This window comes from Melitaea cinxia, chromosome 5, assembly GCF_905220565.1.
Source record: "Melitaea cinxia chromosome 5, ilMelCinx1.1, whole genome shotgun sequence".
Lineage (NCBI taxonomy): Eukaryota > Metazoa > Arthropoda > Insecta > Lepidoptera > Nymphalidae > Melitaea > Melitaea cinxia.
The window spans coordinates 3,838,835-3,862,612 of NC_059398.1; the positions used below are offsets into that span (position 1 = coordinate 3,838,835).

At 32.6% G+C, this 23,778-nt stretch overlaps 1 protein-coding gene and 1 pseudogene across 1 annotated transcript; one reads left to right on the forward strand and one right to left on the reverse strand.

The window, feature by feature from the left end:
- The first annotated feature begins 973 nt into the window (after positions 1-973).
- On the forward strand, positions 974-12,971 carry LOC123653724 (integrin alpha-4-like). The gene is made up of 18 exons (XM_045589712.1): positions 974-980; positions 1,095-1,189; positions 1,967-2,179; positions 2,332-2,431; positions 2,779-2,949; positions 3,413-3,510; positions 4,251-4,332; positions 5,402-5,541; positions 6,348-6,556; positions 6,937-7,141; positions 8,279-8,442; positions 8,901-8,979; positions 9,388-9,477; positions 9,808-9,949; positions 11,231-11,306; positions 11,419-11,530; positions 11,889-11,960; positions 12,762-12,971. The coding sequence occupies exons 1-18, from the start codon at positions 974-976 to the stop codon at positions 12,897-12,899; spliced, it is 2,193 nt and encodes a 730-aa protein (XP_045445668.1). The 3' UTR covers positions 12,900-12,971.
- Positions 12,972-14,314: 1,343 nt separating this feature from the next.
- LOC123653963 lies at positions 14,315-18,246 on the reverse strand (annotated as a pseudogene).
- Between the last annotated feature and the right edge of the window lie 5,532 nt (positions 18,247-23,778).

Consider the following 23,778-nt stretch of genomic DNA (forward strand, 5'->3'; position numbering starts at 1 on the left):
CTTACAACCTAACTGCATCGTTTATAAACCGATTTTGATGATTCTTTTTCTGATCATCTTATCTCAGAGAAATCGACAGGAACCTTCAAAAATCGTAGTGCCGATTAGTGCGTTTGTTAATCATTTTTTTGTCCACTTCCATGTGATCAGCTGTTCCAATCGCGCGACTTTATATAGTCGCGTATGTATCATAGAATGTAATTGCGTAGGTACATATATTATTATCCTAACTGCGGTTTGTAAGTATCGCAAAACGCTACGAAATAAACAAATAGTATTTTTTTTTTTATCATTTCGCAGGTTTCGTGGAGATTTATGAAACGAGCGCCAGTGCTCCATATATTTTGCTAAACACCACGAAAACATACAATTTCGGTATATACTTACAATATTTACACTATTTAAGGATTTTACTCTGGAACTTTGAATATTTGTGTAACGTTACACTTTGAACGGTAATAACTAGCAGTGCCCGAGACTTAGTCCGCGTGGAATTACAAAAAATATTGTTTACTTTACAGAGTTACAAAATAAATAAATTTCTTAAATAAAAGTAGCCTAAGTTACTCCTTATTACAGACTTCAAAAGCACTAGAAGCGCTATTTGTTAAATTAAAATTATATTAGTGTTTAAATACTAATTACCATCAATCAATATACATATAATAAAAATTATCTATGATAAAAAGTCTGTACATTTCAACGCAAACAACACCCAAAACAATGATTGTCAGAATTTTTGTCTGTTTGTCTGTTTGTTTGTGCGTTTGTGCACGTTAATCTCATAAACGGCTAAGGCGATTTAGATGAAGTTTTTACTAATATGAGGTAAGCTTAACTAACATTTATTGTTTGTTTCATGTCAATTAGTTCACAAATAAAAAAGTTATGCCAATTTAAAGAATCTCGTTGAACATGTAAAATCACTATTCCACGCGGAAGAAGTCGCGAGCACAGCTAGTGGTTAATATTAATGGAATGTATATTTTGCAGAAAAGAATCGGCAACATACAACAAATACATCTTTGTCAATAGATTATTGTTCAATAATCTTAGTAAACTTATTAAAATTTAATAATTTCATTTCATTTCAGGGTACGGTATTGCAATCGGTAACTTTTTATCGGATGATAAAAAAGAAATAAATTTTGCAGTGAGTACTACATATGGAGACTATGGAGAAGGCCAGGTACACGGCATAATTTCTTACAAATGCTATTGTTGTCTAATGTTTAGGCAAATTTCACTTATTATAATAAAACTACTTTTTCGGATTTTATCGCAGTTTATTAGGTTTTTATTAGGTTTATCCGAAACGTTGGGCATCTAAAAAACTTAAAAAACCGTAATAAAATCCGAAAAAGTAATTTAATTAAAATACTATTGATAATATTTTACTGTAACAGTTACTTAATGGCTAAATGTTAGGACTGTTCATCCTATCAAAACGATTGGTCTACATAAATTAAATATAAATAATTCTCCATTATAGTTATTTTATTATGTAAGATTGTAAATCCAAATGCATTATATATTATTTCTAAGTTACGTTTAAAGCTGTATTATATGAATTTTGAAAATTTATACTAAAAGATTTAAATTTAAATAGGTAACAATCTTACATCATAAAAGAACTTTAATGAAGAGATGTCGATTGACTGCTACGTGTAAAGATGCCTGATGATGATCCAATAAAGGATCGAAACGTCGCATGAATTTGCAATTAGTGGTTTGATTGACACCTTATGTCCACTTTCCTGCGAACCGTCAAAGAATACTTATAACAAATGGACACAACGTTAAATAATAAATAATTATTTAAGAAAATCACTTCCGTAGTACGAAAATAACTTCATATTTTTAATAATTTTTTTTTTTTTTTTATTAACTAAACCGATATTTCCTTATGGTTATTGGTCATATCACATGAACAATACTAACTCAATATAATCGAAACAATTTTCAGGTGTTCATATTTGACAGGAAATATAATGAAGTTCATAGAATTTCTAATAACGAAGTGGGTTCTATGTACGGAGCAACACTTTGCACTTTGAACTTGGAAGGCAAACGTTCCTCTTTGTTAGTCGGGGCACCGGCCTATACAACAAACCATCATGAATACGACCACGGCGCTGTTTACTTGTATGTACCGGATTACTCCAAAAACGCATCTAAGGTATATATAACTGCTACTTCAAAATGTAGTAAATATTTTAATTCAGTTTTGACAATTGCTTTGTCACAATTGTTTCTACAATATTAACTAAACTTACGGAACACAGACTGTAGCACTACTTTGTCTTACCGACATGACACATTTCTTTACAGGCAATGGTACTTAAAAGAATAATAAAAGGTACATCAAGCAGTGGATATTTTGGTTTCTCAATAGCAAATATTGGAGATATCGATGGCGATGGCAAAGATGGTGAGTTATTTTACAATAATCCCACATATTCATTTGTTAATTATTATCATAAAATCCTTCTCCTGCTGAAGCTCTCCTGGGAAAGAGGCCTATGCCCAGTAGTGGGATATTACAGGCTGAAGCGATTATAAAATTGCGTAGAAGAATGCAAGTACAAAACAAAAATTCCATAGGTCGTTTAATCTCTTTATGACATACGAAGCAGTTATTTAAACAACTCTATGGGACAAGAAACTCGAGAAAGAAACCAACAAAAAAATCTCTTAAAACTTTTTTACACGAACCAAAACAAAACATTTACAAACATGATATATCTTATTTTACCCTTGTCTGATAATTCATTTCAGATGTTGCAATTGGAGCACCTTACGAAGACGAGGGAAAAGGAGCAGTATACGTATACTCAGGTCATGGTCTACTTACCGACAGTCAACATCTGAAGAAGATACAGAGCACAAAATATACCTCTTTTGGATTTAGTCTAACGCCCCTAACAGACTCCAAAGAAAATACGATAGGTATGATAAAAAAATTGTCTTACACAAATTCTTGAATGTCTCATTACATAGTATAAAAAAAGTCGCTTCCCGCTGTCTGTATGCTTAGATCTTTAAGAGTACGCAAGGGATTTTAGTAGCGGATTTTATTTTATAGCGATTTTCTTTAGTAAATAAAGTGATTCCAGAGGAAGCTTTATATGTATAATACATGCATAATATAGTAGAGGAACACTGGTAGTTTTTGCAACCGTGCGAAGCTGGGCCAGGTCGTAAGTTTTAATTAAATCATAATTATTTGTATAAATTAATACGAGTGTAAATTAATAGAGGACGTAAAAAAGGCAAAATGACGAAAGAGGTACAAAGCACTAACTCCCGACCTATTAAAAAATTCATGAAGTTTAAGATTAATAAAATTTTTAAAAGTGTTGTGTTTTGAATTTTATCATATTTATAGTTTATGTACATTTATTGATTTCAGGACTAGCCGTCGGAGCACCCTTTGATAACACGGTTATACTTTATAAAGTAACGCCTCTAATAACAACGAAATTGTACGTGCAGATTCCAAATTTACAGGTGAAATGTTTTTAATATTTTTAATATTACTATATTTAATTGTCAAAAAAAATGTACATTAACTTCACTAGACACATTTCGTTAAAGTATACGTACTTCAATACTAATTACTGAAATTGTCTGAGAATAAATTTAAAGAAGAAATTAATAGCTTAATATTATTATTCGGTTATAAATGATAAATAACGAAAAAAAAAAAACATAATTTATATTTAATAGACTAAACGACAGGTTTTTTAACGGTTCATCACTTTTGAATATGATTAAAATTTAAAATTTGTAAAATGATTCGATGCATTTGTAGTCGATGATGATGAGCAATTTTTAATTTTGATTTTTGATTAATTCGACACTTTCACTCAAATTAAAATATTATTTATTCGAATAGGCTTCAGAAGCAATTTTGATTCGTCAATTTTTATTATTATACTTGCCTTTGATAAACTAATTATGATTTTTGTGATTTAGAATAAAGATTGTACTATTAAGAATTGGCAAAACTCAGAAGTCAGTCTCCTAAAAACTGTGCACTAGGCAAAAAAAAACATTATAAATTTAGTTTTTAATTACATAAGTTGGCGCGTCTTGCGTAAAAAACAGCAACTATGGATCAAGTGTGTGTAATTTTTTTAACGTCGAAACTACTAAATTGACTAAACATAAAACAGACATGACATAAAATAGTTACAAAGTTTTTTGTTGTGTTTGTTGTGCTACAAATCAAATATACCTTATTTTAGGCACGCGAGGACAAAACTCAATTCAACTTTACAGCATGTGTTAATATAACCTACCCGAGATTAACCAAGACCATTAGCACAGGTGAGTTTTTATTCTTAATTTATACAGTCATAATATTCATGACAACTTAGTTGGCTGATCATATAAATAGTAACCAACTTCTACACTTTCAAATTCGAGTTAGCAACGCTGAGCTGAAACGTTTAACTAAAAGTTACATGTTGAGCTATGAAAGCCGGTAAACGTCCCACAACTGAGCGAAAGCCGTGCAGCAGAAGGATTAGACCTCTATCAACTGAACTGCGAAGTTAAGAGAAAAGAGTACTTGAGAGACTTTTGAAAAATAGGTATTTGAATAAAATGTTCCTGTCTCGCTGTATGCCGCCAAAGGGACAACAGCTGCAGCTCAGACCGTTTTAGGTAGATAATTATTGACCAAAACAGCACTTCGTAGTTGACTATTTTCTCCCCGAAACATGCAAGTTTTTTTTTGTTTCTTTATGTTACTAAAAAACCTTCAGCTATGCCCCTATTTTCTCGTTTTTTTTTTTTTTGTAAATATACGTATTTTTTTAATGAGTATCTAGAGATGTTTAAAAATTAAGCAATATTTCTAGTTTTTGAAGACTCCTACTCCCTATGATAATAAGAATATGAAAAAAAACATACAGACATAGGGCATGGTCGTGGAAGTTAAAGGTTTTATGTTACAAAAACAATTGATCTAGTATCATTATCCAGGGAGAAAACAGTCGACTACGTTTGTATGGAGAAAGAGCCGGTATCCTATCTTCTTAATTACCCTACAATAATTTTGACGACGCGATGGCGCAGCTGTCACAGCACTGGCTGTTGCATTAACATTTGGCTAGGCCATTGAATGTTTGTCGAGACCTGGATGTTTATGCTTGCACCTATATTGTATGCGTTCTTATATATTTGAGTGTAGGAGAAAATAATACGGGGGCTGTTGAGTGTTTCTGATAAAAATAAAATGGGTCGAAAAATTACAAAATGAATATATATGATATGATATTAGTCTTACATCAGATAAACACAAAGTTATTGAATGAAAACCATTTACATTTTCTGATCATTTAAAAATAACACCTTTACATTGACAGTCGTCATTATAATTACATGTTTACAGAAATTATTTTGAGAACTGAAATAATTCATCCATTTGCGAAATTAATCAATGCTGAAACCAACGGATCGATATCAGATCGCGTTGAACTGAGGAGACGTCCACCAAACTACTGTAAAACATATCAAGTTTTGACACCAGAAGTAAGTACAAAATTGTATGACGTATAAAACAGTTGACGACGCATTGGCAGCACTGGCTATTGCATTGACAATTCGAAGACCACTTATGACAAACATTTGTAACGATCATATAGGTGTTGCCGTGGTATGGGCGTTTGTATTATTTGTTTCTATACCCCCGAGTGCTGTGTGGTTACGGCATGAAAGAATATAGCCACCATCTCTCTTCCCGTGAGTGTTGTAAAAGGCCACTAATGGATAACACAGTTCCACCTCTACCTTGGAACTTAAAGAGCCGACCGATGGCGGGATAACTATCCAACTGCTAGCTTTGAAATACACAGGCCGAAAATGGGCAGCAGCGTCTTCGGTGCGACAAAGCCAGCCCTGCGGTCACCAACCCGCCTGCCCAGCGTGGTGACTACGGGCAACATACATGAGTTCACGTCATTTTTGTCAGTTCATGTCCAGTAGTGGACTGCGAAAGGCTGCTGTGATGATGATGATGTGATGATACCCCCGACATATGAGTAAAACTTAGTGACGGTCGTTAGAATACGCTACAAGAATAATAATTACATCAGAATAATAAGCATTAATTTCAGGTTACCAAAATTTTTACTTTTCAAAACTAGACTTACTTAGATGTTGTGTACTTCCATGACTGTCATTTTTATAATAATTACGAGTTCATTAATTTGTAACGAAATCAATACATAAACGACATTTAACAACTGTAAAAGGTTAAGAGTTGCGGAACTTATTTATTATTGTATGTAAACTTTATGAAAAAGTGCACATAGCATGCTTAATAGAAACATTTACAGACAGGCAATTTCGGTACTATGCTAAAATACAATATTACGACTGTGGTTGACGATATCAAGTCCAAGAAATCGAAAATTGATGGCACGAAAGTTGATTTTAGTGACATTAGCGTTCGTCACTTGGAAGGCGATATTTGGGCAGCTGACTGCAACATAACATATGGTCGTTGCTTTCCTAAACTCGTCGTTAAACCCTCATCAACTCTATCGTAAGTTAAACCTATTCTTTTAATCAGAATTTTTAACTCTTTTTTTTATTGTAAGTTGGTTTGAGAAAAATAGTATACTCGTATGTATATCATTAAAGCTTCTGTCATAGTACTTCATTCCATATTTATGTAACAAACCTCCTTTGGTCGATACAATAATTGAATTATTAAGTGGACGATACGATTACGCACTGGTTCGATTCCCTCTCATGACAAACATTTTTATTGGCGATATAAATGTTTGTCGTGGTTTGGGCTTTTGTGCCTTTGTATTGAGTGTGTTTCTTGAGCCCCAGCACTGGGAAAAATCCTAGTCGGTGCCGTGGAGTGTGAAACGTTTTTTTAATTTAAGGTTATTGATACCTAATACTCATCCACAGCGATCCATATGAAGTAGGTTTGTATGATACGGAGCGCTATTTTATGACAATTAAAAACGTCGGCGAGACAGCCTACAATCTATGTTTTATAGTGACATTGAAGGGCACGCATATAGCTAATTATCCACTCCATTGCACACGCACGGACGCCGCAAATCAAGTGATTTGTAAGTTAGATGATATATTGCCTAGCGACTATTCATGGGTAAGTTCTCTAAATATCTACTTTTTTTAATTTTGTTTATTTATTTATATATTTCATTTTGAAAAACAGTAGTTGCTACATACAATTTTCACATAAAAACTATAGGTACTACAATTAAGCTTAAATGCGCAACAGTTTAAGTTGTCACAACACGCACAAAAAGAGATGTAACACTAGTATTATTAAAATATTATATCTACATTTGAAATACAGATGATTATAATTAAAAATAGATTTAGTAAAGTTAAAAACAAACATAAACAGCAAATACAAAAATCATTTATAAGTAATTAATCCCCCAACAATGCCAAAACAACTTTTTTGAAGGCAGGTAATTTATAATATGTCGTGTTTTGGGCTAGTTATAATTTATAATTTTTTGTAGCTTACGCAATTTGAGCTTAATTTAGTTCTACAAAGTAAAGTGAACTGTTTTCTAAAACATCTTCAAGCCACATTATACAATTGAAACAGGTCTGAAAGAGATATTTATAACTCCGAGGCAAAGGTATAAAGGCATAAATCGACATTAAATCGAAATCATCATCAAAATATTTCAACTATAAAAAAAAAAATTGTGTTTGCTGAAAAACGAAAAAAAAACCGACTTCAATGACATTGACATGTAATACAACGTAGGTAGACGAAAAAATAGTCAAGTAAATGCGCATTATCAAAGATTACTCCAAAAGTTGTAATCAGGTCTCGATGAAATTTAAATGTGACTACATGATAAACATCGGCTTTCGATTAAATTAAAAGTCATCAAAATCGATACATCCAGATCGAACCCCATCATCAGATCCAGGTTTCCTTAACAGCGTACCACGCTTAGGATATCTCCTTTCCAACAAAAAAAGGAAATATCAAAATTGGTTCATAAACGACGAAGTTTGCCCTAACATACATATTTTGGTTTTTTTGGTCATTTAAGGTTGAATTGAGTAACCTCCTCCTTTTTTGATGTCGATTAAAAAAGGTTAAACATTTCGTTATTACCTTCTTTGAGAATTAAAGAAAATACATTTAAAAAAAAAACACAACTTTTCCATATCCTACTTTTCATTCAGTCGCAAGTAAAAAGAATCATATAACGTTTAAAAAACTAAATATTTTATGCTCTTTTACTGTTTTTAGATGACTAGTAGCATAGAAATTGATACGTCGTTTGTAACGAATAAATTTGACGAATTAGAAATACAGACAGATATTTACAGTAACTGCACTGATCGAACCGATAAACAGACGATTAAAGAAACATTTAAACTAATTTACAACGTCACAGGAATTAATGTAGACGGGTGAGTGATAATATGAATTTCTTATAAGAATTAAAAAAAAATAAACAAACAAATACGTTACGTATGAAACTTTAGTGTTAATAATCAATAATTAATTTTTTTTTTCGATTTTCTCAATCGTTAGACAATATTAATATTATTTTGATAACACAACGCTTTGTCCTTGTACCTCAACCTTATAGACGATCACAGCTAACTAACAATATTCGCAAGTAATGTTATGTACCGGTGATGAGTAAGGTAACCATGGCTTCTGAGAAGGGTTGGGGATAGGGTTGGCAACGCGCTGGCAACACTACTGGTGTTGCAGGCGGTGCCATCGTACGGGCCGTACGCTCAAATTGCTACCTATGTATAATAATAAAATAAGAAGAGAAAACTTCCTTCTTACAAGGCTCGATCCCAACGTACGCGTCTACTAGTTTGGTTATTATTATTTTACCCAAATTTATTTTCAGTATCGCGAACCCATACAAGGATATAAATATTACAACCGTCGATGTTGTATCGGGAAAATTCTTCGAACATTTATATATGGTCAGTATTATTTTTTTTTGATAATTTATTTTTACTTAAATACCAATGTTAAAATAGCAAAAAATGCACCTCAATAATTCTTTGTATTCTTCTTCTTTTGGCGACATACCACACACACTTAAGATCGTATCGAGAAATCGACAACTTATTACTTATTTGCATTAATTTTTTGATTTTGAGTGGACATACATCCCTTTCAAGTCTTTTAACAACTTATCATAGTATTATCATTATAATATCGTCTCACAGCCGATTTCAGTCATTTCTCTCTGTCTCTTTCTCTATTTCTGTTTCTCTCTCTGATCTTGCTTATCAACGATAGTTACACACAATTCGTTGGAGTTTAAGAGAAATAAAGATTATTAAATTTGCCGGTAATACAATATATAAATTTTCAATTTTTACCAGATAAGGAACGGTGGTGGTATGGATTACGAAAACGCTAGTTTTGAAGTAACTCTAGATAAAAAGGATTATCTTAAGTGGATGTTGGATGAGGTAAGTAAACTTAAAGGACTTCTAAAATAGGTAATTTTATACTGTTCACTTAGATATAACAAAATGAAATTATTACTGTTGATTGGAATAGAACCTATACTATAGGTACTTCAAGAATCTGCAATCAATAAAAATAACAAAAATAAGTTTAGCAGCAAATAAATTGATTTCGAAATGTAAAATTATCATGAATAACTAACTAGAGAACCCTTAATTAGTCCAGTTGTTGTATTTTGAAAAATAAGAATGTATTCACAAAAATTTAAAATGTGTAGTAAAAACGATTTTTCTTATAATTCTAATTTAATTAAATCATTTTTCTTTCCAAAGAAAATCTGGAATTGCTCACTCTTTGATTCTTCAGAAACGTCAATGGACGATAAGATCAAATACACCTGCAAAATTGACAACCTACACAGATATAGTGATGTAAATATACATATACCAGTACAAATTTTACCCGACAGTTTCGGTACGTATTTCAGCTAAGTATACATATGGTAGGGTTTTTTTTTAAACGTCTAGTCTAGAGTGACAAACTGGCGTACAATCCGCCTGATGATAAACGGTTACCCTAACCTCTGGACACCTCCAAAACCGGGAGCTTCGAGCCGGAAGCCGACTTTAACTCCTTTGACAATTTGTCGTCAAGAAGTCTGGTTAGCTTACGCACCACAGGAACACAAAACTTCTTGAGAGCAGTATTAATAATAATAATAATGCCACGTTGGCGCAACGGTTACAGCCACGGATTGTACCCGTTGCGCTGGCGGTTGCGGGTTCGATCTCCGCACATGACAAACATTTGTATTGGCCAGGTGTTTGCCGTGGTCTGGGTGTTTGTGCAGTCCTTGTGGGTCTCCCTAGCGTGCCTCGGAGAGCACGTTAAACCGTCGGTCCCGGTTGTTATCATGTACACCTGATAGCAATCGTTACTCATAGTAGGAAATATATCCGCCAACCCGCATTGGAGCAGCGTGGTGGATTAAGCTCTGATCCTTCTCCTACATGGGGAATGAGGCCTATGCCCATTAGTGAGATATTACAGGCTGAAGCGAAGCGTGAATTATTATTTATGTCAAATATTTGGTACATAGCAAAAACAATTTGTAACGATAACTACATTAGTATAAAACTGTTTCGCAGTCATTAACGCCCTCCTCACAAAGCGTCGTATTACAAAGATGACCAAATGTGACAAAATATAAACACATTATCTAGCCATGGTATTCTTATTGTGTAAGGTTAAAATATTTTCCCATTTGGTTTGCAACAGATTTTGAGCAAAATATTTCCTCCTGCGTTTTACCTCAATACAATAACTTATTTGTTTCATTTTAAACTGATTAATTCTGAATATGTGACCATAGACTTAGTTTTGAGTTGACCAATTGACCAATTTCGACCCAAGACGGTAGATTGACATCCTACTAAGGGCTCTTGAGTGTGAAGCTTATAATTCATGTATTTTATTAGACGTCCTAATCTAAATAAACATTTTTTTATTTGGGTCCTAACTATTTACTCCTTTAAAATATGGCTGATTATTAAAATTAAAGACAATTCAAATGAAAAATTATTTTTTATTACTTTTCAAAATAAGATACTTTTCGAATAAATATTTTAAATATTTAATATCATAATTTATAAAAAAATAATTATTTTAATCAATGATAATAACCATTTATCGATTTAATGGCGTATGACATTTATTTTTAAACAAATTAATGTTTAAAATTAAATATTTTTACAGGTAAACATATTAAAAATGAAAATACAATAACTTCAAGTCTTACCTTGAAATTAAAAGAGGAAATTAAAGAAAAGCGGTAAAGTTTTTTCATTTATTTTATACATTCAAAACCTAAATATTTCTTTTGTATTTTGTGTAAAATTAAACATTTAATGCAAAGAAGTGTTTTGTATGGTTTTTTTTTTCAGCCTCACAACGACATTGGTTTACATGTCAATTTCTGTAGCCGCATGGATTATAATTCTGTCCATACTCATAGGACTAATTGTTTTGGTTTTAATAGCATTAATATTAAGAGAGGTAAATTATGAGTATAAAATTATTTTTATTTTCATTATATTTATTTTCTTTTTCAAAAGCTAATTTACCTAGTAATTTTATTGATTATTATTACACACACTTGATACTATTACAAATGCCAAAAACTATAGGATTTTTAATCACATTCAAATAAACGCTTAATTAACTCCTGGCAGCAAAATCCTACAATTTAAAATTAAGTATGTGTGTATAAATAAAGTACAAGGTTAGGAAATGTGCCCAATATTATTCAGGTTCAACAAGTTAATTTCAATATTTAAAATGTATTGTAATTAACTTATATCATATACCTTTGACATCGTAATATTTTTACCTGTAACAAATAGTACACTTCCAGATTGGCTTCTTCCAAAGAAAAAATAAGAAAAACTTAGAAGATTTGAAGACAGTCATCAGAAACGAAAGTATAGTAAGTTTTAACAAAATTTTATCGTATTAATTCAGTCGGGTATTTCATATACCTGAAACACCGACGGTTTGCGGATTCGATTCCCACTCGGGATGGACATTTCTATTTGTAAAAATATTTCTTTCCGGTTTGCATGTCTATCCTTGTGGGTAAGCCGTCGGTGCCGGTTGTTATCATAGACACCTGATAGTGATCGTTACTCATAGTACATACATATACTCATAGGACATATCCGCCAACCCGCAGTGGAGCAGAGTGGTGGATTAAGCTACAATCCTTCTCCTATATAGAGAAAGAGGCCAATGCCCAGCAGTGGGATGTTACAGGCTGAAGCGTAATATTAAAGATTATTGTTTGGAATACTTACGAAAAAATAATTCTTTAAGCATGTCGTCTAGTCATGTTGCTATATATTAAATTTTAATATAGAAATTGGTTTATAAGAAAAGCGACTTTAATTACATCGACCAGTACTTACAACGTAGGTATACGAACAAAGTAGTCCAGTAAATACGGATTATTCTATATAACTCAAAAAGTGCTAATTGCTACGATCTCGATAAAAAGTGGGGCCAAATGACAAGTACAACCTTTCGATTAAAAAAGAATCATCTAAATCAATCCGCCCGGTAAAAAGTTCTAAGGTAAAATGTATGTAATATTTTACATACATTTTTGAGAGTGACAGTGGCAGACAACTGCGAAAGAGATAGTCTTAGACCCCAACAATATACTAATTCATAGGTATAATTATATTTATACTACGTTAGCAAATATATTAATAGTTTATTTTCGTTTTAGCGTCGTCAATCGCAACGTCAGTCCAACCGAGACCAGACTGAACAGTCACATCAGACCAAGCAAACTGAACAATTGGAAAATGACCATTGTTATGACGATGACCGCAAGCATTTCGATAGCTCAGACAAATTGTGTTAGATAAATCATTAATAAATAAAAAAGTACCTACTAATTTAAGTTAAAACATAAATATTAAAAGCAAATCTATAGGTAAAAAATTTCCTAAAAAAATTAAATAAAATTTTCTAAATTTAATGTTGAATTGTAAAGTGTGCATAAATAAGTATAATAATTATGTCACTAATACTAAATATCCGCTAACCCACAGTAGAGCAGCATCGTGGATTGAAGCTCTGGTCGTTCTCCTACACGGAGAAAGAGGCCTTTACTTTTCACTTTTTTGGATATTACAGGTTGAATCGACCGATTTAATATTAAATATTTTATTGTATATTAACAAGAAAATTTAAAGATAAATAAAATTTAAAGATTTTTGTTTGCGATATATGTACATATTGTAATCGATTATAAACTCTGTTTAATTAAATTAGTATAACAGACACATAATTAGCTTAGCTTTGTATAATTAATTTCTATGTACATTCACATTTCAAGCATATGGCAATAATTGAGAAAGAAATTGTTTTATAGGGAAACCCAGCAAATAAAATGGCAATGAGTTTGTAAAGGTTATTGGAAACTAGATAATAATTAATATACTTACTAAAAGCTACCAATTATTGTTAATCTGTTCATTTTATTCTTACGAATATTTGATGAATTTACTATTTATTTAAAACTAAGTGCAAAATTATATAAATTGAAACCATTTTTATACGAAAGGGACTACGACTCTACAAAGGGTTATAGTATATTATACAAAACTGTTCTACCCTTATACTCGTAATTCAAAGATAAGATAAGATTTATTTAACTCTTTGTTTTTCTTTATTTTTCTTTTTGTAAGAATCTGTTAATGAAGATTGAGAATTCTAAATTTATTTTTCTGTGATACCTGGGGAATGTCAATACTATGTAATTTGTTTTAATGAAGTATCAGATCTGTATAAAGGTATTTTCAATTGTAATATTATTTCTAGTATAATTGTGTTTGCTCGCAAACAAAAAAAAACCGACTGCAGTTACATACACAAGTAATACTTTACTTTATTCGTTTGCTTTCATGTTAGCGGGAACTCAAGAATAAAAACCAAATATCTTTATGTACGAATTTATATCAAAATTTCAAGTAATAATACATTTTAAAAATAATATTTTACTTGAGAATCCAACATGATTTAAACATGTAAATGAAAATGTACGAAAAGTGAGTCCTGCCCATAAGTGCTCTTTTATACAATTAATCAACATAACATTAAAAAGAATATATAAAGAAGGTTGACGTGCCTATTTTTATCTACATAATCATATAAATAATACATACCTATATATAAATACTATTATAACACGCATAAAATATGTATACATAAATATCGATACTATTTCGTTATATTGTTTTTCTTTACTTTATATAATATTCAAAATAATCCAACATTAAATCTTAATTTCTTTTCACTTCGTTTTCACAAATAAATGCATACAAAAAAGAACAATCAACGTCATTAAATTTCGCATTACTTTTGAATATAGTTCCGCAATATTCATTGTTGAGCGCGTTGTTCGGTTCGTTGTCATTCCACATGTTGAAACCAGCTCTGTCCAAAGTTTCGTCTAAAAATACATTTTTTTCTTTAGTATTATTAACATTAACTCACAGCTATGAGGTACTCGTATAAGTAGTTGTAATTTATTGATTAATATTTAAGAAGAGTACCTGCGGAGTTATAACCAGTTGTTTAAATTTATCTAATATATAAAATTCTTGTGTCGTGGTGTTTGTAGTTAAACTCCTCCGACACGGCTTGACCGATTGTCATGAAATTTTGTGTGCATATTGGGTAGGTCTGAGAATCGAACAACATCTATTTTTCATACCGCGAAGTTACAAGGAGGGGGATTAAGGGGCTAATAACATATATGGCAAAACAACATTTGCGGGGTTAGCTAGTATACATATAAAAATAAATCCTTTACATATAAAATATGTATTGGTTTTTACATGAAATGATGAAATGATTATATCCTACTGTAATGACTACATATACAACATTTTTTTTTAATTTGACAGCAAATAATTAATATAATGTTTGCTGGCAAACGAAAAAAGAACGACTTCAATTACATCGACAAGTAATACAACGTAGGTAGACGAAAAAAATAGTCAAGTAAATACGCATTATCAAAGATTACTTAAAAATTTGTAATCAGACCTCGATGAAATTTAAGTGTGACCACACGATAAACATCAGGTTTCGATTAAATTAAAAATCATCAAAATCGGTAAACTCCGTAAAAAGTTTTGCGGATTTTCGAGGGTTTCCCTCGATTTCTCTGGGATTCTATCGTCAGATCTTGGTTTCCTTATCATGGTACCACACTTAGGATATTTCCTTTCTAACAAAAAAAGAATTATCAAAATCGGTTCATAAACGACGAAACTATCCCCGAACATACATAAAATATATAATAATAAATTACGATTCAAAACTTTTATAAGCATAATTTACCAAAGAGTTTATTTATGACTTTGATTAATCTATTTTCTATGCTGCTCAACTTAACAAGCGTTAAAAAGAAAGAAGTAAACGCGAAAAAAAGTTTAGCTTATGGATACTGCAACACCAGAAGTATCGCAAGATCGAAATATCGTTCCCTTTCCAATCCCTGACCCCACCCAGAAGCTCTGACTAATTTACCCATCACAGTGTGATAACACTACTTCATCATCGTCATAATCATTTCAGCCTATCACAGTCCACTGCTGGACATAGGCCTCCACAAGTTCACGCGAAAAATGGCGTGAACTCGTGCATTTTGCCCATAGTATAACGCTGGGCAGGCGGGTTGGTGACCGCAGGGCTGGCTTTGTCGCACCGAAGACGCTACTGCCCGTCTTCGGCTTGTGATAATACTATTTGAGAGGTAGTTTCTCAGTTGGCCAGTTCCAGATTTTGAACAGAATATTTATTTACTATGTAAACTACAGAATAATAACGACTTACTGAATATGGTTTTGAAAACCACTGCAGACCCATCAGTTTTCTTTTGCGCTCTTATACCAACGTAAAAGAAATATGGCTCCTTTGCGCCAGGTATGCTTGGTTCGACATTAATAAGGTTTTGTAGTACTTGGCGTTCGATTTCCGAATTAATGACAGCCAGATGCGCTCCTTCACTTCTACATTCGTGATACGCTTGATTCCATGAATATGCTACGCGCGGAATTTTGTAACAGCTACGGACGTTTGCAATATATTGGTAACCTGAAAATTGTATCAAGGAGTCAAGGCCACATATATAAATTATGATAAGAACGTGACCTTCGGAACGAATGTTTTAGCTATACCTATTGGACGAAAACGCCGCTAATCGATATACGGAAACCATTTCATTATTAACAAAAACTAAAAATTGTTCGTTTATCAAAATAAATTTAAGCGAGGTTCAACCAGATACCTAAAGCAGCAACAATTCTACGCTATTTAAAAAAAACGAAACTAAAAAATTACCGGCAAAGATTGGTATTTCATTTTGCAAATATTACTAATGTCGGTAAATGTTTTACAAATGAGAGAAGGCATCTTAAGACAAATAAGATTGGAATATACTGTCTCCATAAAACATATACCTATTACCTACGTATTTTTGGTATCTTTGTTTGGGACAAATCACAAAACAAATTAATCTGTTAAAAAATCTAAAGAGAACAGCCTAGACCTTAATATGCGGAACTTCGGTTTTGACCAGATAGTAGTATCCAACACATCCTACAGATAGTAATATCCAACGCAAAATTGAGCCAATTTGACATCTTATCAAAACAAAGGTACTTACAAAGTTGACAGGATTATATATTTAAGCATGTTTAAGCCTTTTAATAAAAATTAAGTGAAGCATGTATATGCAGTAAAGTTACACTATTGATATTGTAACAGTTAACTTACCAGTTCCATAAACCATACATCGGTCGTCGAAATGCACATCCTGCGCGTTAATTTTACAAACAAAGGGTAGCTGTTTGTAGCATTCGAAAGTTCTTATTTCACCGCCTCTTGTTATAACCTCACAATCATGTGTATAAGTTGTTGCTGTAAAGCTCATATCCAAAATATTTGTGTCATCATCCACTAAAAATGTACTATATATTAGTTGCACACACAAGTATACCTACTTATATTACAAATTTTACAGCGTTATTTAAGTTAATCTGTCAGTAAAATCGGAAAGAATTATAAACTAATTTATTATTAGACAATAGAATAATTTTTCCTAGTGCTGTGTGATTGCGGCAGTAAGAATATAGCCATCCCCTCTCTTCCCGTGGATGTCATAAAAGGCGACTAAGGGATAGCACGGTTCCGCTACCACCTTGGAACTTGGGAAGCCGACCGAGGGTGGTATAACCATCCAACTGCTGGCGTTAAAATACACAGGCCGAAAACGGGCAGCAGCGTCTTTGGTGCGACAAAGCCAGCCCTGCAGTCACCAACACGCCTGCTCAGCGTGGTGACTATAGGCAAAACAGATAAGTTCACGCCATTTTTGGCTTAAACTTGTGGAGGCCTATGTCCAGTAGTGGACTGCGATAGGCTGATGTGACGATGTGATGACACAAACTTTAAAAACTCTTATACGTTCATAAATTTTAAACGACCAACAATCACATTTATTTTTTTAGAATGTTACCTTATTTTGGTCAAAAAATGTTTAGGTAGGTATGTATGTGAACCCCATTACGCTTATCCTGAATTTATTCTGTTTAATGTTTTAAGGTAGAGTGGTTCTAGATCAATGAATAATGATAGTGTGAAACAAAGCAATTTAAAAGTAACACGTGGGCACTGTTTGACTATATCTAGGAAAAAAATGGAGATACCAGATTAAACATATCCGCTGTTATTTATATTTCATCTAAGCAATTAACTATTTTCTAGATCTCAAGGATCTTTTTACATTTGTTATAAAATACGTATGGACTTAAATAGGTAAGTGTTAGACACATAGGTAACGGTACCTACTCCTACAGAGACATAGTGTGGAAGAGAATTCATTGAAACTCACAATCAATCGTTGGCTGCTCCTCTGCTGACATGTGAGTATTTCCATCGTTACCAATCCATGCGAAGTCTTTGATATCAGGATATCGTTTCAACATTCCGTGAACTTGAGATATGTCCTCGTCAGATTTTGGTATCATCAGAGAAGCTCCCTCAATCATACAGATCAAACTCGCTCGTTGGAACACCTCAGATTCAATATGGAGTTTGTAATAAGCGTTGGTTTTATCATTATACGTATAATCCAACCGATAATCATTTGAAGATGTTACTAAATTTTCTGTGAAACAAATAATGTATCACTTCATTTAGTATTTAATCGGTTTCAGCTCGTATACTGATGGCTATCGCGTCGGCTTTGCTTATGCGACTAGCTGTTCACCGCGGTTTCGTACGCGTTAATTTAAAGAAAAAAGGCCTGTATCCTTATTCCGTAAATGAGCTATCCAACACAAAAAGAATTTTTAATTCGAACTAATAGTTCCTGAGATTAACGCGCTCAAACAATCAAACAAATAAACAGACAAATTTTTCAGCCTAATAATATTAATATCGATAAGTGAGAAAGTTGAAAATCATATAATCCTGAAGCCCGCACATTGGCAATGATATAAAGTGGTGGTAGAAAAAATGTATATGGGATATACGTACAATAATATCGTTATTATTAAACGTATTATATATATATATATATATATATATATATATATATATATATATATAAAAGCGAAAGGTCACTCACAAGAGACTTGAAATTTAAAATGTATGCTTTATAGACGGTGAGAAGGTGTCCAAATAATTTATCTTTAGAAATCAAATCCCTTTTGGGGTTAAAACGCTTGACTCACTCATCACGAAATCTCCGAAACTATAACACCTAAAAACTTGAAATTTGACAAATAGGCCCCTAATAGGTCGTAGACACCCGCTAAGAACGGATTTTACGAAATTCGACCCATAAGGGGATAAAACGGGGGTTGGAAGTTTGTATGAAAGCCCTATGTTTTTGAAGTAAGAGACTTGAAATTTCAAATGTATGGTCTATAGATGATGAAAAGGTGTCCAAATAATGTATCTTTAGAAATCAAATCCCTTTTGGGGTTAAAACGGGGGATGGTAGGTTGACTCACTCATCACGAAATCTCCGAAACTATAACACCTAAAAACTTGATATTTGACAAATAGGCCCCTAATAGGTTGTAGACACCCGCTAAGAACGGATTTTACGAAATTCGACCCCTAAGGGGATAAAACGGGGGTTGGAAGTTTGTATGAAAGTCCTATGTTATTAAGGTAAGAGACTTGAAATTTAAAATGTATGCTCTATAGAAGGTGAGGAAGTGTCCAAATAATACATCGTAATCTATATATATAAAAGAGAAAAGTCACTGACTCACTTATTAAGTTGAAAATCATATAATCCTGAAGCCCGCACATTGGCAATGATATAAAGTGGTGGTAGAAAAAATGTATATGGGATATACGTACAATAATATCGTTATTATTAAACGTATTATATATATATATATATATATATATATATATATATATATATATATAAAAGCGAAAGGTCACTCACAAGAGACTTGAAATTTAAAATGTATGCTTTATAGACGGTGAGAAGGTGTCCAAATAATTTATCTTTAGAAATCAAATCCCTTTTGGGGTTAAAACGCTTGACTCACTCATCACGAAATCTCCGAAACTATAACACCTAAAAACTTGAAATTTGACAAATAGGCCCCTAATAGGTCGTAGACACCCGCTAAGAACGGATTTTACGAAATTCGACCCATAAGGGGATAAAACGGGGGTTGGAAGTTTGTATGAAAGCCCTATGTTTTTGAAGTAAGAGACTTGAAATTTCAAATGTATGGTCTATAGATGATGAAAAGGTGTCCAAATAATGTATCTTTAGAAATCAAATCCCTTTTGGGGTTAAAACGGGGGATGGTAGGTTGACTCACTCATCACGAAATCTCCGAAACTATAACACCTAAAAACTTGATATTTGACAAATAGGCCCCTAATAGGTTGTAGACACCCGCTAAGAACGGATTTTACGAAATTCGACCCCTAAGGGGATAAAACGGGGGTTGGAAGTTTGTATGAAAGTCCTATGTTATTAAGGTAAGAGACTTGAAATTTAAAATGTATGCTCTATAGAAGGTGAGGAAGTGTCCAAATAATACATCGTAATCTATATATATAAAAGAGAAAAGTCACTGACTCACTTATCACGAGAACTCAAAAACCGCTGGATGGTCCATCCATCCAAGATGGACAAAAATGAAATTTGGCAGAGAGATAGATTATAGTTAGTAGACGTCCACTAAGAACGGGTTTTTCGATATTCCACCGTGAAGGGGGTTTAACTGAGGTTGATAGTTTGTATGAAACATATACAGCAGCTATAAGTTAAATATAAGAAGCCTGAAAATAAAACTAAAAATGTGGTGTATAGGGAGGTTTTATAAAAATAACTGTTAAATTAGACTAAATTGTGCCTTTGAAAAAGTTACTCAGAGTGATAAGCATTTCAAGTGACTGAAATAAAAAAAATAATTTGCGTTAAGCATCTTAATAGTAATGCATATCTTCATAACCACGCGGACGTAGTCGCAGGCAACAGTTAGTGTATTATAAAACAAAGTCCCCAAAAGCGTATGTAATCGATGCCCTCAAAATCTACTGAACGTATTTTCATGCGGTTTCACCAATGGAGAGAGGGCTTCAAGAGAAATGTTTGCGGAACGGCTAAGCCGATTTTGATGAGAGTTTCACTGGAAGTTTGCCGGGAAAACTTTGTGACAAAATGATTTCAACGCGGGTGAAGCCGCGGGCACATTTAGTAACAATATAATTATGTTTTGGTGAACTTTAACTTCTAAAGAGTAACTATTTCAATGAAGACAAAGTTATTTTGTCATTGAAAATAATCAAAACAGCTTTTTCATACAATAAAGGAATTACTATTCGCGCGATTCAGGGATAAGAATAATTATGTTTATCGCACACGAAAAAAAAAAAATGACTTCAATTACATCGACAAGTAATACAACGTAAGTAAATGCAAAATAGTCAAGTAAATTCGCGTAATCATAAATTACTCAAAAAATAGTAGTAGTAGTTATGACTACATGACAAGCAACAGCTTTCGATTAAAGTAAGAATCATCAAAATCGGTAAACCCAGTGAAAAGTTATGCGGTATAATATAAAACGTTGGTCGACGAAATGACATGACACTCAACACCTTTCGATTAAAACAAGAATCATCGAAATCACCATTGGTCCACCCAGTCAAAAATTCTGAGGTACATACAATACATTAAAAAAATAATACAATCGAATTGAGAACCAACTCCTTTTTTGGAAGTCGGTTAAAAAATAGCCAGATACAAATTCTGTAGTCGTGTTTATCATCCAATAAATGCGTAATTTCATTTACTATCTACTTATCAAAAAATTTCTAAGAAAGCAAAGGTTTATAGCAAATTTACTTGTTATGTTACTTGTAAATAGTACGGTCACAACATCAATGTCATACTCTATTATAATATAATTAATTTTATTCAATCTATGAAATCTAGTCAATATTTCTAATACGAAAATAAGGAAATAATAAAATTAATTGTATATGTTCTAACTTCAAAAAAATAAATAATGGTCACTTACCAAGAGTAATTGTAAAATATAGAATTAAAAAACATTTTTTCACAGATATTAACATTATTATAACACAAACGGCGTCTTTGTTTATTGAGATAAATGAATACACTAAGAAATCTAAAGGTCTCTGATTATTATTATTTCATATTACAAATAGCGATAACCGGGTCTCTTATCATACCTAATTATGGTATGGTGCTCTTTAAAAAATGCAAACCAGGAAAGGCACATCGGCTTCAAAGAACACATATGCTGTATAGTAAAACAATTTTTTTTTATAAAAAAATTAAGTATACATTACGTTTAATAAATAAACATTTTTTTAATACAACTAGGTCGGTAAACTAACGTACGGCTTACCCGAGCGTAAGCGTATACTTATAGACATCTGCAACACCAGAAGCATCGAAAGCGCGTTGGATAAATAAAAAAGTTATGCCAATTTAAAGAATCACAATGAACATGGAAATACTCACAACGCGGACAAAGTCGCGGGCACAGCTAGTACGAAATAAAAATGTTTACGGTAACAGCCGATATAATCTGTTGGTCTTTCCCAATAACTTATCATGTTATGTATATTCGTATTTAAGTAGGTGGGTATATAGTACTTGTATTCACGTCTGCATCGTATATTTTTTTGTCTAGAAATTTCTTAGTGGGTTTTTGTTTGATCATACTTATTTGACTCAATATAGAGATGCAGATTTCTGCACACAATAAATGCTATTTTATCTTTGCAATCCTTTCAATTTTTTAAATGCCCTAAATAAAATAAAAAAAACTATGAATACAATAAAAAAATATTAACGAAGTTAGCTTCTAAAGACCAAATCAGGCCAAGAACGAATATTAGTTTAAAACAAAATAAATCTAGAGATATTATTTCGAACTCAAAATTGCCAAAGAAGACAAATCAATACGTTACCATTATACCGTAACGATTTAAAATAGGTGTGTGTTCATTTATTATTCTTATTGTCTTAGTATTTCACTCATATTAGAATAATAACATAAAAAAGACAACTTCTAAAACTTGTCTTGGTGTTTCAATGAATATAAAAATAGTTGATTAATTTTTCCACGAGACAACGAATGAGCGCTACTAGTGGTATGTATTATTGAGCTATTTATTCAAAAACCATAAAATGTAAAGCGAATACTCCACATATTGAAAAGCCTAGGGCAATTGTTTGATTTATTAATTCAGAAAATTAATTGAAATGGGGCAAAACAGGGAATATCTTGCCCAACATTTTAAGTAGACTGCGAAAGTAATCTTACGTTATAAAGACCAAAGTAAAATAACTGTCAAGTAGTGTTTTGTTTCTGTAGTAAGGAAGCTAAGGTTCCTGGAGAGGGTCGGATAGGAAATAACTCATAAGATGCTTGGAAATACAAAATCTGTAGAATATCTGGTAAAAAAAACTCGACGATTCTCCATTGAAAATAATTTTGACCTGTAACTTAATTATTTTCGTTTTCTTCGTTTCGTCGTCGCTCCTGGGGGGATTGGGGATTGGGTCGGCAACGCGCTTGCGATGCTTCTGGTGTTGCAGGTGTCTATAAGCTACGGTAATCGCTTACCATCAGGTGAGCCGTACGCTTGTTTGCCGACCTAGTAACATAAAAAAAAAAACAAAAAAAAAGAGCTCACATCAGGAAATTTCTGCTCAAAATCTAGAGCGCTCCGAATAGGGGAGCGCAAACTTACAAAAAAAAAACAGCAAAATAATAGTCGTACTGCGTTTATGTGGCGAGTCAGTAGGCTTTAGCTTCTGGAAATGTGCTGTGTTAGTATCAGGAGTAAGATCAGTGCTCTTGTGACATTCCTACTATTTTTAATACCCATAGGCTACGGTATTCGCTTACGATGGCGTACCATACACTTAGTTCCAACCCTAGTAGTATAAAATTTCAAAAATCCATTGGGAAGGATAAAAATAAAACTTCACAAAAATATTTATGCAGTAGTTTTATTGTTACAGTGTCGAGCCCGGATGTCACAGCTCTACGCCGGGGCCCGCTACACTACCGACTACACAGATAACTACAAACTGTCTTCCTTCTAACATACTTAGCTCAGTTTATTGCTGGAAATTAAGCGAATCCTCTACACATATGTACATATAACACTCTTATAAAAATAAGCGTACATATTACAACTGC